Below are 26,991 nucleotides of genomic sequence, written 5' to 3' on the forward strand. Positions count from 1 at the left end.
CTACTCGCCCCCCAAAAAAGCGCTGCAACACCCCATCAGGGGTAACAAGTGCTATATAAATAAGAACCTTTTTTCCCTCTTCTATCCTTCTGCTATCCTTCTGAATCCAAATAATTGACTAAACTATACACCACTTAAATCACTTTTATATTTCACTATACTAATTCAACACTAATCCTTTATGGGTTCCGGAGTAGCCTGCCACTCCCTGAAAAAGCGCTTGGACGCCTCATCAGGGGTAGTAAGCGCTATATAAATGCAATTAAAATACAATACAATATAGCGCAAACTAGACACGGAGGTATCAGAGCACTTAACATGAGCACCAGTCATGTTACAAACGGACACATTCATTTTTATTAGGCACAGGGAGATTACGTGATTTGCCTAGAATCACAGAATATTAAGCGTCCCTGCTGAGACTCGAACCCGGTTCCGCAGCTCCAAGGTTGACCGCCCTAGCCGTTAGGCCACATTCTCTCCCCTTCAGCTTCAACTTCAGCTGGAACGAGAAATGGGTGGTGCTCAGTGCAACTTTCAACATTTAGGAGTAGAGCAAACCCTTGCATTTCATCTTCTTTCCCCCAAAATGGCACCAGAATGCTGGGAATTTGCTACAAGGCACCCCTCACAGCATAATGTCCTCCTGGGAGCCTTTTGCTTTATACCATATGTGAGTTTAGTGGTGTCTCGAGAGTAGGGGGATCCAACATAGGTTCAGGAAGTCTGTATTCATGCCAGATTTTTGAAATATCAATAAAGGGATGAGTGGAATGATTCAATTAATCTTAGCCAGAGGTTATTGTTCGAGCCACATTCCAGTCCATTGTTTTTGCCTACTGTGCCACTCTAGACATGGAAAGCCTCATAAATATCGGACTTGGTCATGCTCCAATAGGCAGAGCTCATCTAAAGCGCCTGGCCAAGTTCCGCAGAGAGGAGAAAACAAGCCATATCAGTTTTGTAATTTTTCAAAATTTCTTGGGATATCCACATATAACAAATTTACATACAGTGTATCCAAAAGGAACTCAAATACATAGTCAGTTGTTATAGAAAATATCTAGAATGGATTTAGCCTTTCTGGAGTTACTTTGGACATACGTGTTCTAAAGAATGAAATCTTCAAGATTCTGTTCTAAAGAGGTCATAGATAGCAGGGACCCTCTTTTACTCGTTCGTTCCCTTAAATACTTTATTTCGGTCAAAGACCATAAAAGTAACAAATCAATAATACAATATGTGAGCCAACTACTTAACAATAATTAAAGCAATCTGTTGGGGGGCGGAGCTAGTCTGGCCTGAAAAAGGCTGTTTTCTAGGAGACCTCCTTTAGCCACATTTTTTATCCTAAATAATTCTGTGCCCAAATCGACTATTGCGGCTGCCTGCACAACTACCCTGCCTACTGTTCATGCTGAGCGCCTAATCCTGCCAAAATTCCACAGTTCAACGGCACCTGGGACCCTGTAGACGCTCATTGCAGGCTGTCACGCGGCTGTAAGGCTACTGCGAGGATTGCTGGGTGGTGCGGGGCTCAAACTGCGTATTTTCGCTGCCTTCAGTGCTTGGTAGGGGTACTCTGCATCCTCGGGCACCATATCTAGGAGCAGGCTGGGACTCAACTGGAGTGTCTCCCGATGCCCACAGAGGAGAACTGCGGAGAGCACCAGGCCTCTCATCGCTGGCTGTTGGCCCTGGATGGGACCGAGGCATGCCACTGGGCTGCAGCATGGCTCAGAGACCGAGCTCTATCCTGCGCACCCGCGATCCCTAGGGCCATGAGGTGAGCATTTGTTGGGGGCCCTGCTGAGGACTTCTGCCCTGCAGCTAGCAGCGTCAGGAGGCCCAACTCTCCCTGGGATATTCAGGTGTGGCCCGCGCCTGTGCAGCGATGGAGCAGACCACATAGGCGATCTTGCTGGCCCACCCAAGGATAGACTACATGGTCGAGGAGAGCGGTGGGGATGCATACAGCTGGACGTGGCAACCCCTGTGTGCAGCATCTTGACTAAATACTTGCCGCCATAGCACTTGGTCGGGCCTCGTCCATGCGCTGGTGGGTGTGCTGTGGTGCCTGTTCCTGGGAGGCGTATGGTGAACCCTCCTGCTACCTACTGGCCCGCTGAAAGAGGGATAGCTGTCCTTTGGTGCAAGCTTTGGCCACATTAGGTGCCTTACGGGCCTTGATCTGGACCCCGTGCCCCCTGCAGGTTTTTCAATGCTGCTGTGCTGAGCTCGGATCTGCACTCTTCACCATACTAAAATACAGAAGTTGAGCGTTTGACAGGGAGACCCTGCCGGGGACGTCTGTTCTTGAAGTGCAGCACTGCTGGGGCCCTGGGCCCCTCACGGCATTAAAGAGCTGGTCTCGCTCAGTGATATGACTTTTTGTCCTCCAAGTACTCTGCAGGCCTGGCTATGTGTGCGGGCTCCCCTACAGGTTCTTCACTGCCTGCGTAATAGTGTAAAGCACCGTGCAGGGCTACCTGTGTTACCCTTGAACTGCTCTGTGTGGTGGCTGCCCTGTATGTACTTGATTACTGCCGCAGGCTCAACATCATTGGTAGTTATGGGCAAGATGGATAAATGTCCGACCAGGATGTAGTTTGAGATGTGGAAGACTCCTTGGCCATGTGAGTAGGGTGCAGCGGCACCTGAGATGGGTCCTTATGTCTCTGTGCCAGAGATGGGCAGAGAACTGCACCAAATTCTGACTGCCATGCTGCTTAGTGTCACCAAGTTTGATGGCAAGATAGACACTCTCTCCTATCGCAAGGAGAGGATGTCAGAATGAATTGACAGGCATGCAGAGTGTCTGAATGTCGTGGAGCAATGTGTATCGAAGGCGGAGGGCGAATAGGTCTCAGCCGCAGGGGCACAGAAACAACTTGGGAAGATGCAGGCTGAAGACCTAGAAAATTGTAACTCTACACTCAAAATGTGATGGCACTGTGGTGTTATTAGCCTTTTGATAAAAACAAGTGGCACCAAGAGGTAAAGTACCTGTTGATGCAGCAGCCAATATAAAACTATATTTCGATTGGCCCCATCAAATCACGGCAAGTGGTGGACAGGGTAAGGTATTAGTGTCCAATTTACTGGGCCCAGGTGACGGGTGACCTACCCCGCACTGCCGGATCCGGCAGTGCGGGGTACTATCACATTTTGAGTGTAGAGTTACTATTTTCTAGGTCCTGAGGAATTGCCGCTAGATCATCCCGACTAAACTGGCAAGAAACATGTCGACCAAACGAGATTGAGCGCAACACCCTGCAACATCATTGCAGTGAGTCGCCAACTCTATTTTTAATCAGGGGGAAGGCAGGATCATTAAAGTCTAATTTACCTGACTCTTCCATTTCCCTGTTTTAATTTACACATTTGCACTCCTACACTTTCAAGGCCCCTTACACCCAGTGCACCATACGGCAAGGAATAAAAGATCTCCGCCAAAGATCCCCTGCATAGTGTGCCCGTCGGGTATTGCAGCGCCGACCCGACGAGGAGCATGGCCGATGATGAAGCATGACACCCAGCAGGCTGGTGTGTGAGGGCCCTCATTCCGAAAGAAAGAACTTCCTAGTTCCTCTCCTTTCCCATTAACACTACCAGCGTGTAGCCATCTCTCCAGTCCCTTGTCCTGCCTCCGCCTCCTTCCCGCAACAGGAACTGCATACCTCTTCTTTTGTCATCTTGTCACTGCTCTGTTGTGCCTGGTCTGGTGCTGGGGGTCAGGCCCCGCCCAGTCATTGCAAGACTGCTCAATTATCGAGCTCTGCAGGTCTCGGGAATTAAGGACACTTCACGACGAGGCCACTGATCTATTTATTTTCCCTGATGTTATGCTGCAAGTCCAGGAGGCTCTGAGGCAGTTTCCCTCAGCAAAACATACATGACAAGAACTGCAGCAAGACTACGCTCTGCTTTACCCATCTCTTTTACGTGTTACCATCGATTGAAAGGCCAAGATTTTCAGTGACCCTAAACTCCTGCAGCAATTCATCAAGAAATGAGAGGCGGCAGGTGCCCATCATCATTCACTCAGCTCAGAAGAAGATGAGCCAGAGGTCTCTCAGGACTGAGAGGAACTAAACTTATGTCTTTCTTGTTCCCATTTTGACTAATCATATCTTTGTTCTCTCCTTTATCTTTTTCAATGATGAATACGTGCATGCTGCCATCGTGTATGAGAATGATGTTTTACTCTCCTAGTGCAGGGGAGAGCCCCTGTAGGGGTAATGGCGGATGTTTAATGTGTAGGCCATTTATGGTCTAGCATCTTTACTCCCTCTGTGGTCTATTTGCAGGTCCTGGGTGCAGGTTGCCACTAGGCTGACATGAAGTTCAAGTTCTCCATCACATGCATTACTATGGGGTGGTACTCCACTCCTGTAATAGTTGTAAGGAAGCTTGGCGCAAGCTATTTTTAAGATGCGGCCCCCTGCAACTTGTTGTAGCAGGGGTGCTCAGCGTGCACTATCTGTCTCCACGTGTGTTCCACAATGTTCATTTCTGGGTCTCATTCTCAGGGAATTGGGTGGGTTTGGGGTAGGTGATGTACAGCTGTGTCTTTTGTTGGGGGGCACAGCGTCGATGGGGGTGGATTGGGTTTTGTACAACTACTTACTTTGCACTGGTGAGTGATTGTGGCACTGCGCGACTTGCAGGGTGTCTGGCTTGTTTCCTTAGAGAGTTGTGGCCACGGTTGACAGAGCAGTGTCTGCTGAGGTGGATACTGAGCACAAGTTTCAACTGAGCACCCTCACATGGAATGTATGGGGGTTGAATGGCTGCAGACAAATGAGTAAACTGATACTGTACCTACAATTCCATAAAATTGACTCTGACTCTGCTAGGTGAGCAAGATAGGGACCTAGTCCAAATATAGTTGCGCATAAACACACTAATTAATCATAACATTCTCTCACCTAACCTTCCTTTGATTGTTACTGATCGTTAAATCTCCACGAGGTTCCAGCCTATCTAGGTTTCTCCAGAGGATAAAGAGCGAAGGAAAATGATTACTCTTAAACCAGGGCAGAACTTCCTCCTCGATGATGTTTTCCCAGGAACAGAGATCTACAAGGATACAATCAATGTGGCTCCGCTAGGAGTTCCTTCTAAAGGCGGGGCACCTCTCTGCATCTGACATTGCTCTGCTGTTACTAGGTCTCAAATGGCAGCACATGCAGAGATCCAACATCTGCAAGGCTACATTTGCGAGGGTTGTTAGGCAGGGTCCTGCGAGTCATGGTATACCCCAGTATCAGTCTTTCTCCCCTGCTATTTTCCTTAATATTGCTGAGGGTTCAAAGCTTGCGTTAAAATCCCCACCCACAATCACGGAAGCTCCTCCCCAATCTTGGAAATAGTATCTCGCAGAAGATGTGGGACAAGGGACTCGATAGTCTTCGAAACACTCCTACTATAAACGTTAAAGAGGAATAGTTAACTTTATTCCATGAGGAAACTTAAACTCTGATTAGATTAGGAGAGTCAATGGGTATCTGCCTTACATGCAGCTCAAGGAGATCTTAAACCATATAGTTAGGCCACGCGATGATCTACCAGCTTAGGACTTAGGGGATGGAACATTAAAAGTCTTAAAACCTTGGCTGTTGGAGGGTGTGATTTCCCAGGTATCTTGGAACATAATTATATCGCCGTTCTCAATAAAAGCCGCCCAGTACTCTTGGGCATACTTACGCTCGAGTACAGCAATATTCCAAGAGACCAGTATAAGACTATTATTAATGGAGCTAGTCAGGGGGAAGCTTGGGTTTCCTGGAGTGGAATAGAGGGCTCACTAGAAGGAAGACTCAAGGAATTTTCAGCAATAACTAAGTGCACTTCAATACTGGTAGGATAGATTAGGGCTGAGTGGGTCTATGGTAAAATAGCTGGGATAGAGCTAGAACTATTTGAATACCCTTTAGATGGACAGGGTTTAGAACCCAGTCTAGTGCTCATTGTAGGGTTCCCTCCAGTCTCTAGTCAGTTGACTCGGGATAATGATGAGGAGAAATGGAATTGCTCAGCCCTCTGCAGGGGAGGTGCTCTAGATTTAAACTGGATCAAGGAGTGGATGGGGGTGTGTGTCCATGCTTGCAGGGACATAGGCCGTTTGCAATAGAAGGATGCGAAAATTGCAGTTTAATGTAGTCAAGATTGTTATCTGGAGATGAACGATTATACGGATGAAGCTCGGGTGAGGTACCGATTTCTGAGTTGTGACTAGGGTAGGAATAAAGTGGTTTTGAGAATAGACTGGATTGGAGAGTGGGCCTCTCATTCCGCCGTCCATGGCATATCTTGGATGGATAGATTGGAGGTCCTTGCTCGCCTGAGGGGATTTTGGCACATGACTCCGGGCAGGAAGGATGGAGGTTGCCGGTTGTGGGCCCTGGGGCACGGTAAAGAGTCCGAGGGGGCCTCACAATATGGTCTATTATGAGACAGATTAGATGGAAGATCAGAATGGAATAAGGCCCCTTGTTTATAGAGGCCCTTGCTCCCTTCTTTATAGCCTGCTGGCGGGGACCCAAGGTGCTGGGGGTTCATCAATAGTTGTTCTATCCCCCCTAGGTCTGTCATTTCTGTCCTCAGAGAATGAATGGCTTCCCAGAGTTCTCTAATCGGTGCGCTGGCCTCCTCTGCAGCTGTTGTCTGATGGGTAGCGGTTGAGAGCGCACCAGAGCCATTAGCGGCTTGGACACTAGAAGCCGGGGTGGGGGGCAATTGGAACATACAATTGCGGGTTCTAGAGGGATAGATGGATTAGGTTAGATACACGGTTGCTGATTAGCTTTGACATGACTCACCACCCCCTTTTCTTTGGGGCAAGTATTTGGAAGTGACTTGGCTTTGGCCTTGCCGGCCATTTTATTGAATAAAGGAGCTACTTGAGATTTGTGTGATTTGGCACCAGGTTTACTTGAAGCAGCAGAATGCGAAATATGCTCCACTTCCTCAGTGAGATCATCTATGTCTTGCAAGGTGCAGTTCCATGAGCAATAATCTGGGGCTTTTCTATCAATGGGTTCACCAGGGAGTTTTTCAGTGCTCTTCCTTTCCCCATTTAGGCTAGAAAGGTTCACAATCCCCACTTACTAGGAGGGGCGAATACAAGTGAGGGCCCGAGCTGGAGAACAATAGAGGGAGAGCACAAGCCACAGGAAGGCTCCAGCTGTGTCAGAAGGTATTCTGTAAAAGTGATTTTCACAATGCTAGGTGAATAGCAAATTAAGGGAGGCACTCAAGGCGTTAAAAAACTCAGTCGAAAAGATAGACAGCAGCATAACAAAATGGGAATAATAGCCGCCCCTAGTGGTTACAGAACAAACAACAGTCTAAACAACAAGAGACAATAAAGTCAATTGATAAAACTAGTTAGTAGTTGACATGAAGCCCTAAGCTAGTCTTGAAATGGAAAAAGAAAGAAAGCCCCCCGGAAAAGAAAAGGAGGCGTTTGACTCACTGCAAACGCTGGTATGAATTATAGAACACCGTCAGGGCGGCAACATAATTCTCGCACCACGCCGATCAAAGAGACCAGAAGGATGCAGCAGGCAATCCTATCAGTTCCCGAGACTCAGAGGACAGGTAAAATTCCCCTTATGCTGGTGCTCAGTCAGCGCAGTTATAGGCGATGCACGTACAGTCAACTGCGCCCGCACCTCCTGCTGCGTGGTTAATGCAAAAATACAGGGCCCAACTCGGCAAGCTCAACAAATGGCCAAGAAGTGCCAAAGAGTCGATTGTCACAGATGGAACAGGGGTGAAAGATCTTACTCTTGTTCAACAATTGTTTGGCTGCAAAATCAGGGGGGGGCCTCCCCAGCTTTTCCTGGTGCCAAAGGGAATAGGATGGACCTGCTCTTGGTGTCGGCGTCGCCAGGCAAGTCCCGTGCAGCGGGGCGATGACAACGCGCTTTATAGCACTGAATGGAATGCAGGTGGCAATGATGTAGAGGGCTCCTCCTTCAGGCCCCTAAACAGTCTGGAGTAGGTAGTCCTCTGGAGCTAGCCTGCTGGAGCATCCCACTCAGCAGGGTGATGACAACACGCTTTATAGCGCTGAATGCTGCCCAGAGGCCGCATTACAGATGGTGCCCTGGGGGCGCAATGGGTTTTTGCGCCTGCTTTGCGCACCCCCGGACGCTTGTGCGTCACCAATGGCTCTGGCGCACTTAAAGCGCCAGCGCTATCAACAGACGGCGTTCCCTATGCAAATGAGGGAATTCCTTTGACTCTGCGCCCGCGCCATATTACATACATGGGTGCAGAGTCAAAAAAGCCCTCCATAGGTTCACTGACAGTGCGCCTCCTGACAGCAGCCCTCTGCAGGGGATAAAGGGGCCCCATGGACCCCCTCAGACATCCCCTTGCAGGCGGGTGCAGTCACTGACTGCACCCTCCTGCAAGGGGATCTCTAAACCACTTTGAAAGTGCAGGCCGGTGCCATCTGCACTGTGAAAACACAGAGCGGCTGCTACGTGGTTTCACATGAAAGCACTGTCCCCAGGACAGCGCGAGTTTGCGGCTACCCTGGGGGCAGCGAATACACCATAAAGGGACGCATTATCACTGTTTGCACCCGGTGCATCTTTTGAAAGGTGCACATGGCACAAACTGATAATGTGCAATATGGTCCCAGGTGGCAACCTTGCAGAGGGCTGCTCCTTCAGGCCCCTAAGCAGTTTGGGACAGGTAGTCCCCTGGAGCTCATCTGCTGAAGCGTCCTGCGCAGCGGGTTGATAACAATGCACTTTATAGCGCCCAATGCAGCCCATGTGGCAACGATTTAGAGGGCTCCTTCATCAGGCATCTAAGCAGTCTGGGGCAGGTAGTCCACTGGAGCTCATCTGCCTTACTCACTTCTACTTAAGTCAGAGTTCTATAAGGAGGATTGACGCCACTTAGTAAAAGTTGCATCTTGGGGCAATGAAAAGCTGAGTGTATGCTTGCTATGTCTCAACAAGAGTTCATATTTAGAGGGCTCTCCTTCCTATTCAAAGACTCTAAAAATACTCCAATCAGGAAGTCACTTTGGGGTAAAAGAAACCCATAGCACAGAAGACCCAAAACAGTGTTCAGAGAGAGATAGCCGCTATCCTATTGTGTATTGTTTTTGGGATTAGAGTGGGCATTTATCTCGAGGAGACCGGCATTGGCATTTCTTAATATGGAATAAATCACTCATATGGGATATATATTGTATTTGGATCAAGTAAAACTTAATATAGAGGGTTGGCCACAGTAATATACAACCCTAATAGTTTGTCCCTCTCTTGCCACAATCCAATGTAAAACGTCCATGTATGCTGTAGAAGAACTATGAGTAGTTACTATTATATGAATTTATAATACATGAAAGCCTGATATCCCTGTATGAAATCCCATTTCTAATTTCCTTCTTGCAGTCTAGTTTTGACAGGTTGTGTCCCATGTAATAACAAAATGATGTACTGAAAATCTCTGCCATTGGAACACGAGCGTGGTGTAGGACGGGGTTTGTACCCAGGTCTTGGACTTCAAGCGGTTACCTCTTTAAAATAATTATGGTAACAAAGTGACACCTTAAACAAACCCTATTTTGGAAATTTTGGAAACACAAATGGAAATATTAAAAGAGTTTTAAAAGTTGGTGGATCTCTTTTTAGATTCCGGACTGAGAGACTAGTGCCTAGGATTCCTTCACACTTCAATCCTGGCTGGAAGGAGAGGAGGCACATACTTGCTGTCTTAGACATCTGTTATTCCCCAACCACTCACCTTTAAACCTATTAATGGGTGGTCCTGATGAAGGTGGATTTAATTTGAAAGTTTCCACCGAAACGTGCTTTGACCTGGTTGTTGTGCTACCCCAGCCTACAACACCTTCGCGGAAATCTTTTGGAATTGTTCTTTCCGTGATTGCCAACAGTGTATGCCATTTAGGCATGGTAGTGGATGGATATGATGATAGAGTGGTAGTGTGTTGTTGTGTATGAGATCAGAATGGTTGTGTGGTAAACTTTGGGGGACATATCAAACGTTATTATATATGTATTACTTTTTAAAGTGTAATAATATATCAACATAATTGTTATAATGACCAATAAGTGGAATTATTGTATATTTGAGACAATTAAAATTTTAATCATGTTTTACGTTTTTGTACACTTAGGAAAATCAAAAAGAAAAATATGAATAATTTAAAAACTATAATAAAAATATACATAATATCATGAGTTCAAGTATGGTATGTTAAATGTTTTACAATGGATAGCCCCATAGAGCTCTAGTGAGCCCATACAAAGAACTATAGGTCGTTTGGGAGTTTTAATTACTTCATTTTTTTAATGACAATTTGACGTAACATTTTAAAAATAAGTTATTACAATTGAGTTGTAATGTCATAACCAAGGTGAAAGGCAGATCTGGGAGCATCAATGCATCTGCAGTTTAAACAAGGAAAATAGGAAATTTCTTTCCTTTCTCTTGATCTGTTTCTCTAAAATGAGCAGTGAGAAGCAGAAAGGAGATATTTAGAGCAGTAGTTTTATTTTGTGCATGCTGTAAGTTATTAAATGAAAAAAAGAAGGATCCTGCATGTTTATACACATTCTGACCTACAGCATTTTTAAAAATTAAACTGACTTCCATTAAACATATTCTAATATCTTTTTGCAACAAATTACCAACTTCTTTTTGGGATCTTTAATTGTGCACTAAAGATTCCGCTTGTATTCTTCATGTTTGTAACCACAGCATCTCTTTCACATGAAGGAGCAAGACAGAAATGATTTAAGCGGTTAGTAGGAAGGGTAATGGTGTGACCATGTATAACAAGGAGTAAATTATTATCTGCTGTATTTTAAAAGGATAGTGTAATCCCCCTTGGAGTTCCATGACTTTATAAAGGTAGTCGGCTGTTGGCCTTGTTCCTCTATATGGTCATTGAACTCCTTGGTGGCAATCATGCTCCTTAAAATGTATGGAAAAGGGTTACTATGTCTTGCAAATTTGTTATATTCCACTTATAACACTCTCTAGCATTACAGATTGTATCAATTCCTTCTGTAGTCATTATACCACTCCTGATGATGAATGAACAATAGTCCTAACATAATTTTCCTTTTGGCTGTTTTTTCTCTAGCTTGCAGGCTCTCCGAAAGGAAAAATCCAGAAATGCTGCACGGTCGCGACGTGGGAAAGAGAACTTTGAGTTTTACGAGCTGGCAAAGATGCTGCCACTACCGGGGGCCATCACCAGCCAACTGGACAAGGCGTCCATTGTGCGTCTGACTATCAGCTACCTCAAGATGAGGGATTTTGCCAACCATGGTGACCCACCGTGGAGCCTGCGGGCAGAGAGCTCTGCCTCGTCTGGTGCCTTGAAAGGTAAGGCCGTGAGAAACATTACATGTGTGATTTTAGTCCCTTTTTTGATGAAGTAGTCAGCGGACATTTTTATTGTAGACTTTGTGGTAGAATTTGGGAAATGCCCCTGAGTGGTGCTGCCACAAAGCGTAAATTGAGTGCTGAACCAATGACTTTCTCCAATTCTTGCTGAGTGGTTGTTTCTGTTGGAATGGCTGGCAGCCATGTTGTTAGTTTACTTTTAAGAGGTCATTGTGGTGAGGACTGAAGTGCATCTATGGTTGGATATGCAGTCAGTGGCAATGAGTTAAGTGGCTGTGGTTTATCACTTATAAGTGGCATCTCACTATTTTTATCTAGTTGACTGTCAACTCTACTACGATAATCCTCTATTTTATGTATTTCAGTTCACAAAAGTCTTGTAAGGTAAGGGGCAGGGAGCAGTCACCAGGCTAGAGGAGGTCCAATTTGTTTTTTAAAGAAATGACTGGTAGTCATTCTTTCAGCTGGATAGTAGCATGCCAGAGGCTGGGCTTGCTGCCTTCCTCCTATTGGAGATGTGTTCAATAGCAGGCATAGTGAACTGCATAGAACTAAGGCCACCAACAGTACTTTAAGAGCTGATGCGTTAACAACAACAAAACAAGCATTTGCAATGCAATAGGTCTCGCGTTTATGTCCTCCAAGTCCTTATATCTGTAGTGCGTGAGCAGAATATGGGCAGTTGTGCACCAGAAGCAAATAGATCAGGAAAATAGATGCTAAACCACCTGCACACCTTCTGGAAAATCGCTGGAGAATGAAACAAATTCTGGGATGATGGAAAAACCCGATTAAATGATGTGCTAAAACATGATCTTGTTCCTTGATGTGAGCTGCCACCAGGGATAAGACGTGTTTCATTGAAAGCCCCTAGTTGAAATGCTACGGCATTCAATGACTTTGAAAGAGTGCTGCCTTGGTGGTTTATATTTGCCACATTTCCCACATTACTTGACCTCACCAAAGCATTGCAATGTTGAATCTGTAGCCAAAAACGACGTAGAACACAACGGGCTGCTGTTTGTTTCCTCCAGGTTCAGGATTGATGACTTTGTGTTAAAGACCAATGGCTTGGCATGACTGATTCTAATCCTGCTCCCCAAACTAGTGAGCTGGTATTAGGACTAATGGGGTCTCCGGGTCCATAGTCATAACTATAACATTGGTGCGTGTGCGCGCGCCTGGAAGAAGAGGCTGAGGGATCTTGATATAATGTTTAACCCCTTCGCCGCGGCAGTAATTCCGCCGCGGCGCTGGGGGGGGTTTGGGGGCAGCGCGGTGGCGCTGTGCTCGTGACGGAACCGCTCCGTCACGAGCCACGGTTGAGCTGTGCTCATGACGGAGTGGTTCCGTCACGTCTCGGCCCACTGCGCTAATCGCCCGCACAGGCGGGGAATTAGCGCCGCGTGGGCGGAGCGGCGGCCAACGGCCGCAGCATGATGGAACCACTCCGTCATGAGCACAGCGCAACCGTGGCTCATGACGGAGTGGTTCCGTCATGAGCGGGGAAGGGGTTAAAATCTGATTTAAACTGTATTGAAAATGTCAAGTTGAATGTCGACCTTGGATGGGTCACACTGCTCTCCCAAAAGGTTTCCAGGCACCAGGCTGCGCTGAATGAACATACAACAGATCAATTTCCATGGAAATGTTAAATAAATTAGCTGTTTATTCTATGAATTTAAGGATACATTGCTTGTGCTTATAGTTGTGTAGTTCTGGCTAACGTTTCCTTTTTTCTTCACCTTGAGTAGTGTTTTCAACTTACATTTACACTGATCTTTACTAAAAACAATGATAACATAAATTTATAGTAACGTGCAAATAATAATTTGGCCGTTCTTTTGGGACTGACCTCCTTTTGAGTACAAAGCAAGGACAAGGGAACCTTTATTATATATATTTCTCTGACACTTCCAGCCAAGACAGGCCAGCAGTTTCACCCACTCCGGAAGGCATGCTTAATTGTCTGGAAATGGCAGATTTAATGCCAAATATCAAGAAGTTAGGGGAAGACCTCTACATTTGAGTTTACATTTGGTGTAAGGGGATTGAGCCTGAGCATGTGAGGGTTGAGCCTGGGTTAATGTTGCTTTACCCAGGGCTAATTATGGATAAGCATAAACAAATGAGGTGCAAGGCTGGGCAAATTATGGTTCAGCACAGTCAAATGATGGTTGAGTCTGAGTAAATGCATGTTGAGCCTAGGCAATTGAAAATTGCAACTGGGCCTGTAAAGGTTGCACCTGGAGCATAGTATGGCTGCTTATCATGGCTGTGCCCACTGCATTTCATAGTTGCACCATTGGCATATCATATCTATCATTCAGTTAATAATGTTTGCTTTGATAACATTTTGCTATTTTGATAACCTTACACTTTAGCTGAGGGAGCACTTCCTAAAATGTGACACCACTTATGGTCATGTGACACCACTTCCTGTGATGTCACTAGGGTCAGTCATATGATGTCACATCCTGAGATTTCATCATGGTCAAAGGGTCAGTGACGTCACTTCCACTGCCCCCAGTGTGTTGGTGAATTTACGCCCACGATATTAATGTTGGAGTAACTAGGGATCATTTTCATGCATGCTTCCACTGCCGCTGCCCTCTCGGTGGATATCGGTCTCTTCCCAAGCGCAGAATTGAATGAGCATTTACAGACCTTGTTGGTGGCCCAAGCCCAGTAGGAACTTCTACTCCTAACATCCCTAACCCAGCCGAGACAGGAAACAAAGCAGGAAGACACTAGGAACAGAAGCCCTATCATGGCGCCCAGCAAAAGAGGGCGAGACTTGCATTTTCAGCACTCCTGATGTTTCCTGACTCAGATGTGGAGTTCCCCTCACAGGTCATGATTGCGACAAGGAAGATAATAGAGGAGTTCCATCCTGGGCATCATATAAATCTGCACTTCTTTTTATTAAAAAGATCCATTACACAGTGACTAAAGAGATCTCTAATGACAGGTTCCTTTGCACTTGATATGTGCATGCTTCTCTGACCTGCGGAGTCCTATGTGGGCTCCTGTTTTCCATCATTGTGTCTTCTAGGTGCCTAAAATTACCCCCAAATTTACCAGATCAGTCTCTTTCATTAACCAGATCAGTATCTTTCATTAACCTACAGTGACCCGTCTCGCCACAGTCCACCTCCATCCTATGCCAGGCATCCCCTCTAACCTAGGACCTTGATGATTCCAAGCGTCAACGTTTCCAGATAGGGCTTCAATCCGGAGACCTTCTCCTCCATCCTGACTACTGCTCCTCCCCTAAGCAGCAGAGACCTGCGGGGTAACCAGGATACACACAGTAGGCGCAGAGCATGCCAGGGAAGCAACGTGCAGGGCAGGCCATCAACAAAAATACTTGCCTGCACATGCGTGATTTGGACAACGTATTTGTATTGTAGGGCCTATATTTTACTTGTAGTTGCTCTATGGAACACGCTCGAGTTCCAATTGAGCTCTCGCTTCAAGACATGGACAAAAGCCCATTAAAACATAACTTACTCGAGCAATCATTTACAAATTAAAGTGGTCCGTCTTTGCTTCCTACCAGAATGTGATGGTATCTGTAGTTCAGTTCTGCCCATTAACTCGATACGAGAAGCAGTTGTAGACAACATATCCCTGGATGAACAGGTACCTGCCTGTAAAAACAAGCACGCGAGCAAAAGAGACGCCATGCGGTGCGCGCCTGGACAGGCCCGCGAGCAAAAGAGACGCGGTGCGCGGGCACATCGCCTGGTCAGGCGCGCACATGGTTTGTCTCCCTTCCTGCTCCAAACTGACAACAATAGTCTCGCCAAGGCGACGCAGCGAATTCGCTGCATTTGCTAGGCAAGACCTAAACAGAGTACATTAAAAAACTTTGATACACATCTTGTTGATTCAGAGTCCATTCGCTCCCTTGATACTAAATAGTCCTTTCTGGGGATTAAGCCCCTCCCACTGCAGCCGACATAGATATTCAAGTAAGTGCTGGGACAGCTTTCGAACAGTAAATGGTTCTGTAGCACTTTAGCACTCAATGTCTGCTTATTTGGAAGAAATCTGCCCGGGAACTCACTCACCCAAGCAATTAACACACCTTTACGATTGATCACAGCCACTAGAAATATGCGGCAGAGGAGGGCCAAATTTTGCGAAAGGGTTGAGTAAATTATGCAGCAAGAAAAGGCAAATTATGTGGCGCAATGCAGTATATTTCATGACAGTAGTACTTCATTATTTTTACACTTGTCAACACTGTGTGGGCGTTGGTTGCCCCTCATTAGTACCAATTTAATACCCAAATATAGCAATAAGCAACAGAATTCCACTGAGCAGCAACACATGTGGCTGCGTTTTAGTAACTTTTGAACTGTTTGAGTTAAAAACACTTTTTTGGTTAAAATGGGCAGATAATGCGTCAGATTATGGATTATGAGGTAAATGCTGCAAATATACAAGTATTAAAAAACGCCAGGCCTCACATTCACATAACTTCAGTGGTCCTGCCATTGATAAATGCCCTGGGGTGGGGGAAGGGGCAGTTTTTCAGCACCACGCTTTTGAGCAGAATAAAAAGATATACTGCTTTATTTTGCTTATTAAATTGCTCTTAGAGAGTCAATCCGTTGTTTGGAAACCAGTGTCTAAAGCCCGAGAGGAAAAGTGGCACAGTTTGATTAAATGGACTTAACTTTACAGTTAGTGTTGTTACTATGAAATGTTTTTCTCTGCTTTTGCTGACGTGCTGTCTGCAACCCCCGCAGGGCCCAGTATGATGTGGGTTATAGACAGGGCCACTGGAATTATGCAATTGTGTGGCACACCAATTTTCGCATAGTTATAGATTTGCTGCCTTTGCCACATAATCCATCATCTGCTGCATAATCTGCATATTCTAACAAAAAAAAATGGTTTCTAGCTCAAACGGTTCAAAAGTTACAAAAAATACAGCAACACATGTTGCCACGCAGTGGGAGGGCTTTTGAAAAGATTGGCCCCTTTTCTATTTCTTATTGCTATGTGTGGGTGTTCAACTGGTGCTAATAAGGTGCACTCAATGCCCAGACAGTGTTAATAAGTGTAAAAAGTAGAAATAATTAAGTATACTATTAAAAAATGTGCCGCTTTCTGCTGCATAACTTGCCTTTTCTTGCCGCATAATTTACTCAGCCCTGCCGCATACTTTGACTCTCTTTTGCCACATAATTCCAGTGACTCTGGTTATAGAGAGTAAAATAGTCTTTCTTTAAGGGGTGAGAGAGTATGGAATAAAAGTAGTGGTGTACCAAGTAGGCAATGGGAACTCAGAGCAAGCACAGATAATGGATCCCTTGTCTTCTGTTCTGGTACTAAAATGCAATCAAAATTAGGGTGCAGTGACTGCCCGGTACCACAGCACCTGCTTGAACTATTGATAGGTACACTCCTCAATTAATGATGCCCAACTTTTATTGGTAAATACATATTTTTAGAGCGCCAAGAAAGCTTGCGAAGAAGTGAGAAGTATTTGATCTTAAAAAACGAGAGAAGCGAAATTAGCAGAGGGGAGAACAGGCGAAATTCTGTGTTGTGAACTTGTGACCTGCTGGGCAGACAAGCTTTAATAACAGGGATTGTTGCTTGTCAGAGGCGGTTCCGCAGTCTGCTTGCTTCACAACCTGAACAGCACGGCTGGCAAAAAGCACGTCGCACAGGCTGCTTGCTGCTTTGCCTGCCCTTTGTAGAAAGATGTCTGCTACAGTTCATGCCTCAACCTATGGAGGAGATGAGTGGCAGTTTTATGAGTAGGACATCTTACAGAAATATCTAAACAATCCAATTTAGTTTAGTTACCGGGCCCGGCTAATTAGGAGAGACATCTTGAGAATGACTGGATTAGTCACAGACAAGGCTGCGTGGAGATGCTCGGCTTTTCATTCTTCTTGCTCAGTGGCGTATCAAAGGGGGGCTTAATCTCCCGCGCAATATGTGGCAGATTGACAGCTGTTTGTAAAGGATATCTAACACCCCCTGAAGGCGCTTTGATGCAATGTTGGCACATTACAAGGCCAACATAACATAACATGTACAGTAACTGACATATACTGTAACTCTAGATCCACTCTCAGCACCGCTCCAGTGACTCCCCTCTCACGCTCACATCCTTCTCTGCTGGTACAATCAGGGCTCGAGTCGGGGTACCACGCGGGTGGACGGCGTCCCCCCACTTATTTTACCAGGTTTTTACCGGGTGGACGCCGTCCCCCCTGCCCAAAAGCTGGACTTCACTCTTTGGCCCAGGAGATTCCTATCGTGACGTCACTTCCGGTGACAGCGTCCCCCCACTTCTTTTTTTAGGACTTGTGCCCTGGGTACAATCAATCAGCATTTTCTCCCCCAGGCTCTGAGTAGAACGGGCTCCAGTAGCAGGACCCGCCTCCCTTCCGCCAGGTAGACCAACGACATCTGAGACCCCGGAGACTCTGAGCATCCGTGGCCAAGAAATGCCCACGGTCCTGGAGAGGCCTGAGACACCAAACACCTTCACCTGACTTCTCCGGTGCAGAGAGGGGCTGCCGGAAGTGGATGGCCGGATCCTATACCCCGGTTGTGGTTAGCCAAGGTTCTTCATTTGCTCCCCTCCTTGTGGGGGCGTGGATACTAGCCGGGGGTAGGGAGCTGTTGCGTCGCTGGTTCCGAGGGCAACATTCTCTGTACCAGGGGCAGAATGCCCTTGATAGGAAGAGATCCACTTCTAATGCCTGTTCAAGGTACTGAAATGTTATGTGTCGGGCGAAAGATGCTTCTGGGGTGGAAAAATGTGGAGGAGAAGAGTTGGGGGGAAGGGGATGGGTTTATGGTTTTCTTTTGGTTCAGGGCAGGGGAGGTGGGTATACACATCGGGCAGCACTCCTATCAACTACCAATCTGCACCGTCCTACACAAACTTCAGTGGGGCGAAGGTCATCACAACCCTACTGTAGGGACCCTTAATTTAGCCTTGCCACTCTTTCTCAGTGGCTAGTTTCCCAGTGACCTGGAATGTCAATGGCCTGTTGGACATTATCAAAAGTATGGCGGTCCCCCAATAAGCCAAATGGTCCCACCCAATGGTCCTGAAAGAGACCCACCTGTTGGGCACTCAGTGTTTAAGACCGGGCCGACAATGTGGAGTATGCCAGGGGCTCCAGGGGGTGGTCATACTCCTGCACAAAATGTTCTTTATGCCATTGACCAAGATGAGCCTGGACCCACAGAGCCATTATGTTGAAGTCAAGGGCACTCTGGAGGGCCGACATATTAACCTCCTGAGCATCTACGGCCAGCTCACCTCCTGACACAAACCCTAGTGACAATTACGGAGGACTCCTCTGGGCTACCTCAGGAGACCACCGTGCTTGGTGGGGGGGACTTCAATGCGACACCTCGGCCAGAACTGGACCCACATGAGGTACTTTGCTGAACTGCAGACAACTTTCTAGCTTCAACTTAGGCAGTTTATTAAGTAACTACAGGTCAAGCATGCACTTACCTCCCTCTGTTTGGGCCTCTCAGACTTACGTGAATATAGTCCGCAGGAGGTGTGTTTGTTGATGGGAAGCATTGGCCGTAGTTACGCATCTAATATATACTGCTCCTTCTTAGACAACACCCCAGATGTGTTTGGGCCCCTGAGGCGGAAATGGGAGGTCTGGGTGGGGGAACTCGACAATGCAGACTGGAGGATGTGTTTATGGCCCCTCAGAGATCGCTATATACTCTAGACTGCGACATATTCAATTGAACTACTAACACATAACATACCTTACCCCCCACTGCTTCTGGAATGCTGGAAGACTCCCTTCGCACCAATGCTTCTGGTGGGTCCACCCTGAGGCAGACTTCCTTCACATGGTCTGGCAGTGCCCTAACATTGTACCATATTGGGGGCAGATTGCAGGTACGCTAATTCAGGTGCTGGGGAAACCTATTGAACTTGCACCCAAAGTGGATTCTTGATCATGTGGGGGGTATGGGTGAGTGGGCATTGGTTGCTGTTGCTTTGGTCCTTGCTAAGCATGACATCGCACGCAACTTGAGCTCCCCAATCCCACCTACAATTTCATAAGGGCATGGCCTGGTGTTCCAAATTAGAGGAGACCAATTGCAGGGTATGGATTTTCCCTCAGAAACATTCCCAGATGTGGGGCAAATAGTGGGGGTACTATGGACTGCAAACCACTACCAGAATCTAAAAGGCCCAGACAGATGACTTTGAAGCTGTTGCAGTACCATTCGAGAGAAAAGACGGCGGAGGGCGGAGGGTAAGGGGGTGTGCACCTTTGTGTTTGTTGAAAATGCAAATAAAATGTGTTTATATAAAAAAAAATCCTCCCGCTTTGCTGCATGCATAAACCATATTATACCCATATTAAAAACTGGCAACTGCTCCTGCACTGCCTCTGATCCGTTCTGTAATCAAAGAATTCTATCTGATGGCTCTAGCTTCAGTTGTTCTTACTTCTCTCTCTAAACTGTTCAGTCTCTCTCTCTCTCCTCATGCACTGGTACCTACATAATTCTTGGTTTATCCTGGTGGTTACAGGTGGTGGGCACTGATACTCATTTGTAATTAAGGACAACTGTAGCCTGAGACTGTATTCCCCATCCGGGGGTACAGTTTTTTCGAGATGGTCCTACTGTATTTGCGTCAGTTGGAATATCAAAGATATTGACGGAAACGCCTCACTCACATAATAGTGACATGCTTCATCATCGGCGTTGCCTCCACACCCAGATAAGGTGATACTATCTGGGCGGACTCAACCATAGATATACCGGGAGTTCTGATAAGTAGGTCACTGGTTTAAGAGGCGAACCAGATTTTTTGGTGCATACGTTAAAAATACCTACAAGTGTACCTCCTCTTGGTCCTTTATTCTGAGGCACTTGTGATATCGATAAAAGCCTAATGTTGGGGTTTTTTTGAACATTAGTGTGTTCAATTTTACCCTCTGCTCAATGCCAACATGTTTCGGCCCTCCCTAAATAGCCCAGTCGGGTCTGGGGCCTTCGTCAGGGCGTGGTGTTTATAAAGCCTACTTATGAGTCCTAATTTGGGCTTCTTACATGTGTTCCATGCACACCAAATGTGAGGCCTAGTGCACTCACCTGTATGTCTTTTGTTCGAACTCCAGTAGTATTTCTATAAGGAGTAAAAAAGATCTCTTTAATATACACTCGCATCTCTAGTTCATGTATTCCATGACTTCTGTGCAGCTATAGTGCTCATAAGTTTTGCAATGATATTGAGTGATTTAGTGCCAACTGACTACGTGCTCACTATTCATTTGTATGTGAGACTATTTGTTCGTGTTACATATATTTATGCCATCTCCATTATATTTACAACCTCAAAAATGACTTCCACCGCCTTTAGTGATGATCTAATCCATATTTGTGATGTTTGTAGAAAAACACGAAGTTCTTCTTAGTTTATTGGTAGACATAGCGAATGTTTAACCTTGGGATCTGAACCATCGGTGTGTAATAGACCCCCTCGGGTTTCAGTTGTGACCACACGTGCCCTACTTCTGGGTGGTCTTTTTGTGCTCTTATCCGTAGGTTATAGCAGCGTGTTGAGTGCTCATATCACTATTTATTGTGTGTGAATTCAACTAACAATTCTTTAAAATATAGCACCCTGCTTGGTGCATTGCTCACCTACTGGTGGATGCTATTAAGCATCATGCAGGCTGGAGTGTGTCAAAGGTGGCGTCCTGTAGTCACACGGAAAAACGGTTCACTTTGACAACCGGAATGGGGATGTGAACGAGCGCTCAGAACACATAGAAGACCCACTGGGTTTTGTAACAGGTTGACAACCAAAATCAAGAATATACAATGGAAGCGGGACTTTACTACTCCCATGACCTAGAGGGACAGGGTCAGGGGAGAACAGTCGGCAAGATGTAGCAAACCGAGGGCGGAAATTACAGAGAAAGTATGTAATCAGCCATAATACTGGAGGTAGAATCACCATATAGGGGAGAATAGAAGTGAGCGGACTTTGGTAATAATGTCTACACGAATCCCTCATCCTTCACCCTGAGTTTACTATATAAGGGCATGTGAATAATTAATAAACTTAGTGGGAGTTCGAAGGTCGGAGACACACATACAAACGGAAGGGAAAAGACAGGATGTTTTAAATAACTAAACCCTTGTTATTTAATGCAGTGTGTGACTACAGGACGCCACCTTTGACACACTCCAGCCTGCATGATGCTTAATAGCATCCACCAGTAGGTGAGCAATGCACCAAGCAGGGTGCTATATTTTAAAGAATTGTTAGTTGAATTCACACACAATAAATAGTGATATGAGCACTCAACACGCTGCTATAACCTACGGATAAGAGCACAAAAAGACCACCCAGAAGTAGGGCACGTGTGGTCACAACTGAAACCCGAGGGGGTCTATTACACACCGATGGTTCAGATCCCAAGGTTAAACATTCGCTATGTCTACCAATAAACTAAGAAGAACTTCGTGTTTTTCTACAAACATCACAAATATGGATTAGATCATCACTAAAGGCGGTGGAAGTCATTTTTGAGGTTGTAAATATAATGGAGATGGCATAAATATATGTAACACGAACAAATAGTCTCACATACAAATGAATAGTGAGCACGTAGTCAGTTGGCACTAAATCACTCAATATCATTGCAAAACTTATGAGCACTATAGCTGCACAGAAGTCATGGAATACATGAACTAGAGATGCGAGTGTATATTAAAGAGATCTTTTTTACTCCTTATAGAAATACTACTGGAGTTCGAACAAAAGACATACAGGTGAGTGCACTAGGCCTCACATTTGGTGTGCATGGAACACATGTAAGAAGCCCAAATTAGGACTCATAAGTAGGCTTTATAAACACCACGCCCTGACGAAGGCCCCAGACCCGACTGGGCTATTTAGGGAGGGCCGAAACATGTTGGCATTGAGCAGAGGGTAAAATTGAACACACTAATGTTCAAAAAAACCCCAACATTAGGCTTTTATCGATATCACAAGTGCCTCAGAATAAAGGACCAAGAGGAGGTACACTTGTAGGTATTTTTAACGTATGCACCAAAAAATCTGGTTCGCCTCTTAAACCAGTGACCTACTTATCAGAACTCCCGGTATATCTATGGTTGAGTCCGCCCAGATAGTATCACCTTATCTGGGTGTGGAGGCAACGCCGATGATGAAGCATGTCACTATTATGTGAGTGAGGCGTTTCCGTCAATATCTTTGATATTCCAACTGACGCAAATACAGTAGGACCATCTCGAAAAAACTGTACCCCCGGATGGGGAATACAGTCTCAGGCTACAGTTGTCCTTAGTGAAAAAAAGTTGTATTGGGAGAACGCAACTGTTAGTTTCATTCTCTCACTCTCCACACGTGAAAAAGACTCATTTGTAATTACCAGGACATATTTTTCTTTTTTTTTTAGTTTCAAAAGAGATCTTTATTTAAAAGTAAAGAAGTGTCAATATACAATACATGTGATTAATCATCAAACAATACACCACAAATGTATTCCAGCGTATATACATGAATGAGAATAAAGGATAAGAATCATAACAATGAGAAAATAAGAAATAATATAATACATATTTATGTAAAAGTTAGAAAACAACTAGAAACATTATCGGGGTTTAAGTACTTCTTGTTGGGAAGGGGTTGGTCAAGAATGTCGTTTGGCACAAGTATCAAAGAACGTCGTAACAGGTGACCATAACTGAATTTGCTTTGTAACCATATGTGTGGGTGAGGTGGAGAATGTATCTAGTCTATGATTATGGCATACATCATACCACCAGGCCTTGTATGAAATTTTCGTGAAATCCTTCCAATTTCTTGTTATTTGTTGAAAGGCAACCGCTATTAATAAATCAATTATTTTGAAATTAATTGCATTGTTATCCCAGATTGGTGAAAGGCTAGCTAAAAACATGTCTGTTACAGAAAATGGGCATTTGCGCCAAAAGTTGAATTAATTTGAGACCAGACACGTTTCCAAAAATTATGTACTGGTGAAGATGAGAATAGCATATGAAGCAAATCAGCGTTTGGAGATGTGCAAGACCATCAGGTATCTGGTATATTAGAAAATCTTTTGTGTAGGACTTGCGGGGATAATAGAAGCCTATTATATATATGAAACAGTGTTTGTGTTAAGCTAGCTGCTCTTGAGGATTTGCGTATTTTAGTCAAAATATTGTTCCACAATGGTAAAGACCATACTGTATTAAAATCTTTCTCTCATGCCTCTTCAACGCTAGATGTCTGCCTCAACGTACCTGTGGATTGAAAAAAAGTGTATAAAGTTGATGCCTTGGGTTGAGTGCGTAAAAGAGTTGATAGATCCTATGCGAATCATCAGTATGAGCCTTGGACGATTTGCTAGATAATTGAGTGTATATGTCAAGTATAGTTTTGCGGAGAATGTGATATTTAGAAATTAATGAGGTGGGTAAAGTATAGAACTGCTTAAATGAAACAAAAAGAAAGAAATTCTTTGTTTGAGAATAATTGGTGGACCCATATTAAGCCACGTTGTCTCCATGTTTTCCAGTAAAAGGGTTTGTTACGTATTAAGAAAGTTTTGTTGTGCCATATGGTTGAGTTTAAAAAAGAATCAAGAGTGTCATGAATTGAGGGATATATAGGCCTCAATAACATGGAAGTAAGCTTAAATAAAGGAGTGGCTAATGTTTGGGGTTTATGGGAAAAGGAGCGATACTCCTGAAATGAAAAAGGAGATAGAAACGAGAGTTCAACTGATGTCCATAGGGGATAATCATCCGTAGAGTCAAGCAACCAATATGAGTCCTGTCGCAATAGAAAAGCTTTGTGATAAGCAGAGAAATTGGGAAAATTAACTCCTTCTTCAGCTTTGGGACGTGTTAACTTAGAAATAGACATACAAGGTTTCTTTTTGTTCCATAAAAAGGAAGAGAGTATTGAGTTGACAGATTTAAATAGTTTAGTAGAGCTGGGGACTGGAATGTTGGAAATGGGGTATAAAACTATGGGGGAGAGCATCATCTTTATAGTATCCAGGCGACCCCACCAGGATAAATAAAGGGGGTGCCATTTAGTTGTGAGTTCTGAAATTTTTTGAATGCAATTGTTCATGCATAATGTTACTGTGCCTTTAATTGTCGGCGTAAAATTTAAACCCAAATATTTGATATGAGAGGACTTCCAAGTGAAGTTAGCTGGAATGAAATTAGCTTTAAAAGTATATTAAGTCAAGGGCAGGATTTCACATTATCGCTGTTTAATTTGTACCCTGAAATCAGTGAAAAGGATTGAACTTCCTTTAGGAAGGCAGAGATCGATTCATTGGGGTTTGAAATAAAAAGCAAAATATCATCAGCATACGCTGCAAGTTTAACATTAGTTGTGGGGGTTTGGAAACCCTTTATTTGTGCGTTTTGACGAATTTTTGAGATAAAGGGTTCAAGGGCCAAATTGAAAAGAAAAGGAGATAAAGGACATCCCTGACGCACTCCTCTGCCAAGATCAAAAAATTGTGATATTAGACCATTAGCACATACAGCAGCGCGAGGATTAGAATATAGTAGTGAAATTAGGGAAGCAAACTGTGGACCGAATCCGAACCATTTGAGAGTGTAAAATAGGTAGTGCCATTCAACTCTATCAAATGCTTTTTCTGCATCTATCGCTATAGCTGCAAGGGAGTGATTCAAATGGGAAGCTTTAGATAAAATGTTGAAAAAAAGTCTTGTATTGTCTGTGATTACTCGTCCTTTCACAAAGCCGGACTGTTCCTTGCCAAGTATATTTGGAAGATAAGGGTCTAAGCGTAGGGCTAATGCTTTGGAAAAAATCTTGTAATCTATATTGACAAGTGAGATGGGTCTAAAGTTCTTGCAATACTTCGAATCTTTGCCTTCTTTGGGTATTAAACATATGTGAGCATCAGAGAAGGAGCCGCCGGATTTTCCTAAAGAGTAAAAGGAGTCAATCAGAAGGTGTAGTTTGGGCATTAATAATTTGGAAAAATTGAGAAAGAATTCAACAGTAATCCATCTGGCCCAGGTGCCTTGTCTTTTTTGAGGTGTTGGAGTGCATCCAAGAGTTCTTGTTGTGTTATCTCAGTTTCCAGGGGTGATAAATCAGCAGAAAACTGTTGAGGTTTTTGTATGGTTGAAAAAATGTGTGAAAGCATATGGTCTGTAGGATTGGTTTCGGAAGAATATCGTTTTTTATAAAATAGTGCAAATTCATTCAAAATTTCCATATCCTTGATTTTTAAGATAGAACTTTCATCGTAAATAGAATCAATATTCAATTTGTTATGTTTAGTTTTTAAATAGTTGGCCAAAAATTATCCGGCCTTGTTCCTACCACCATAAAGTTTTGCGCTGGATTTCAATAGATATAACGAGGTATTATCTGTTGATTCCTTATTGAACTGTAGTTTTGCTTTTATAAGGGCATTAAGAACATCTTTTGAGTTAGATGTGTAAAAAGAATGCTCCAGTCTCTTAATATCTTTGAATAAGGAACGTGTACGTTTGCGAGCCATACTACGTTTTTTGGCCATGTAATTTATAATAAAATCTCTTGCTGAAGTTTTAATGGCGTCCCAAATAATTGAAAAAGCTAGGGAATCAGTTTGGTTTATGGAAAAATATTCAGCAAAAAAGGCACTAAACGAGGAAGAAAACGCTGGGTCTAGAAGGAGAGAATTATTAAATCGCCAACGTCTGGGAGCATTGGTTTTGGGTAAAATGTCTAAGTCGATTGAAATAGGAGCGTGATCTGATAGTAATATGGGTCCTATTTCCGCACATGTAAGTACTTGCGAAATGTTATGAGATATAAAAAAATAATCGAGTCGTGATTGAGAATGGTGTACCGGGGAGTAAAAGGTATATTCTCTTGTGACCGGATTACATAATCTCCATGCATCACAACGTTTTTGCTGTGTAATAGTGTGGATAAAGGATTTGTGTGATTTGTTGGGAATGAATGAAACTTTGGAATTTCAATCTATGAAAGGATCAAAGATCAGGTTGCAGTCACCTGCCAGTATAAAATTATCTTCCATGCAAAGAGTGATCTGCTTAGCTACTGAAAACCAAAAAGAAGAGTCACCACCAGTAAGGGCATAAACATTGAAAAAAGAGACTAGAACATCCTTCAACATCAACTTAACATTAAGCCAATGACCATCTGCATCAGAGTCTTGTGAAATGAATTTGAAATGAAGTGATTTGCGACGCAGCATCATGACTCCATTACGTTTACCATCACCATTGGAATAAAATATTTCACCCACCCAACCACTTTTTAGTTTTAATGATTCATTTTCTGTGAGATGAGTCTCCTGCAAAAATATTATATCTGCATTTAATTTAGCCAGATGAGATAGGACTCTTTGTCTTTTTATGGGGGAATTTAGCCCTCTAACATTCCACGATACCAATTTTAACAGCATAGCGGGTTAAGAGGAGCAAAAAATGATGAGAATAAACAATGGTAGTCAAAATTAGTCGAGCACTTAGGAAAAGTACGCGAGACAAAAAATACCA

At 44.3% G+C, this 26,991-nt stretch overlaps 1 protein-coding gene across 2 annotated transcripts in view; it reads left to right on the plus strand.

Annotated features, from left to right (window-relative positions):
• The window catches only part of NPAS1 (neuronal PAS domain protein 1), a 500,301-nt gene that overhangs the window by 157,063 nt on the left and 316,247 nt on the right, over positions 1 to 26,991 (plus strand). For both annotated transcript variants that reach the window (XM_085625659.1, XM_085625660.1), the window contains one exon: positions 11,144 to 11,388. In XM_085625659.1, coding sequence (XP_085481785.1) covers positions 11,144 to 11,388 — 245 coding nt within the window. The remainder of the gene's footprint in view (positions 1 to 11,143; positions 11,389 to 26,991) is intronic.

The sequence above is a fragment of the Triturus cristatus genome, chromosome 9, assembly GCF_964204655.1.
Source record: "Triturus cristatus chromosome 9, aTriCri1.1, whole genome shotgun sequence".
NCBI lineage: Eukaryota > Metazoa > Chordata > Amphibia > Caudata > Salamandridae > Triturus > Triturus cristatus.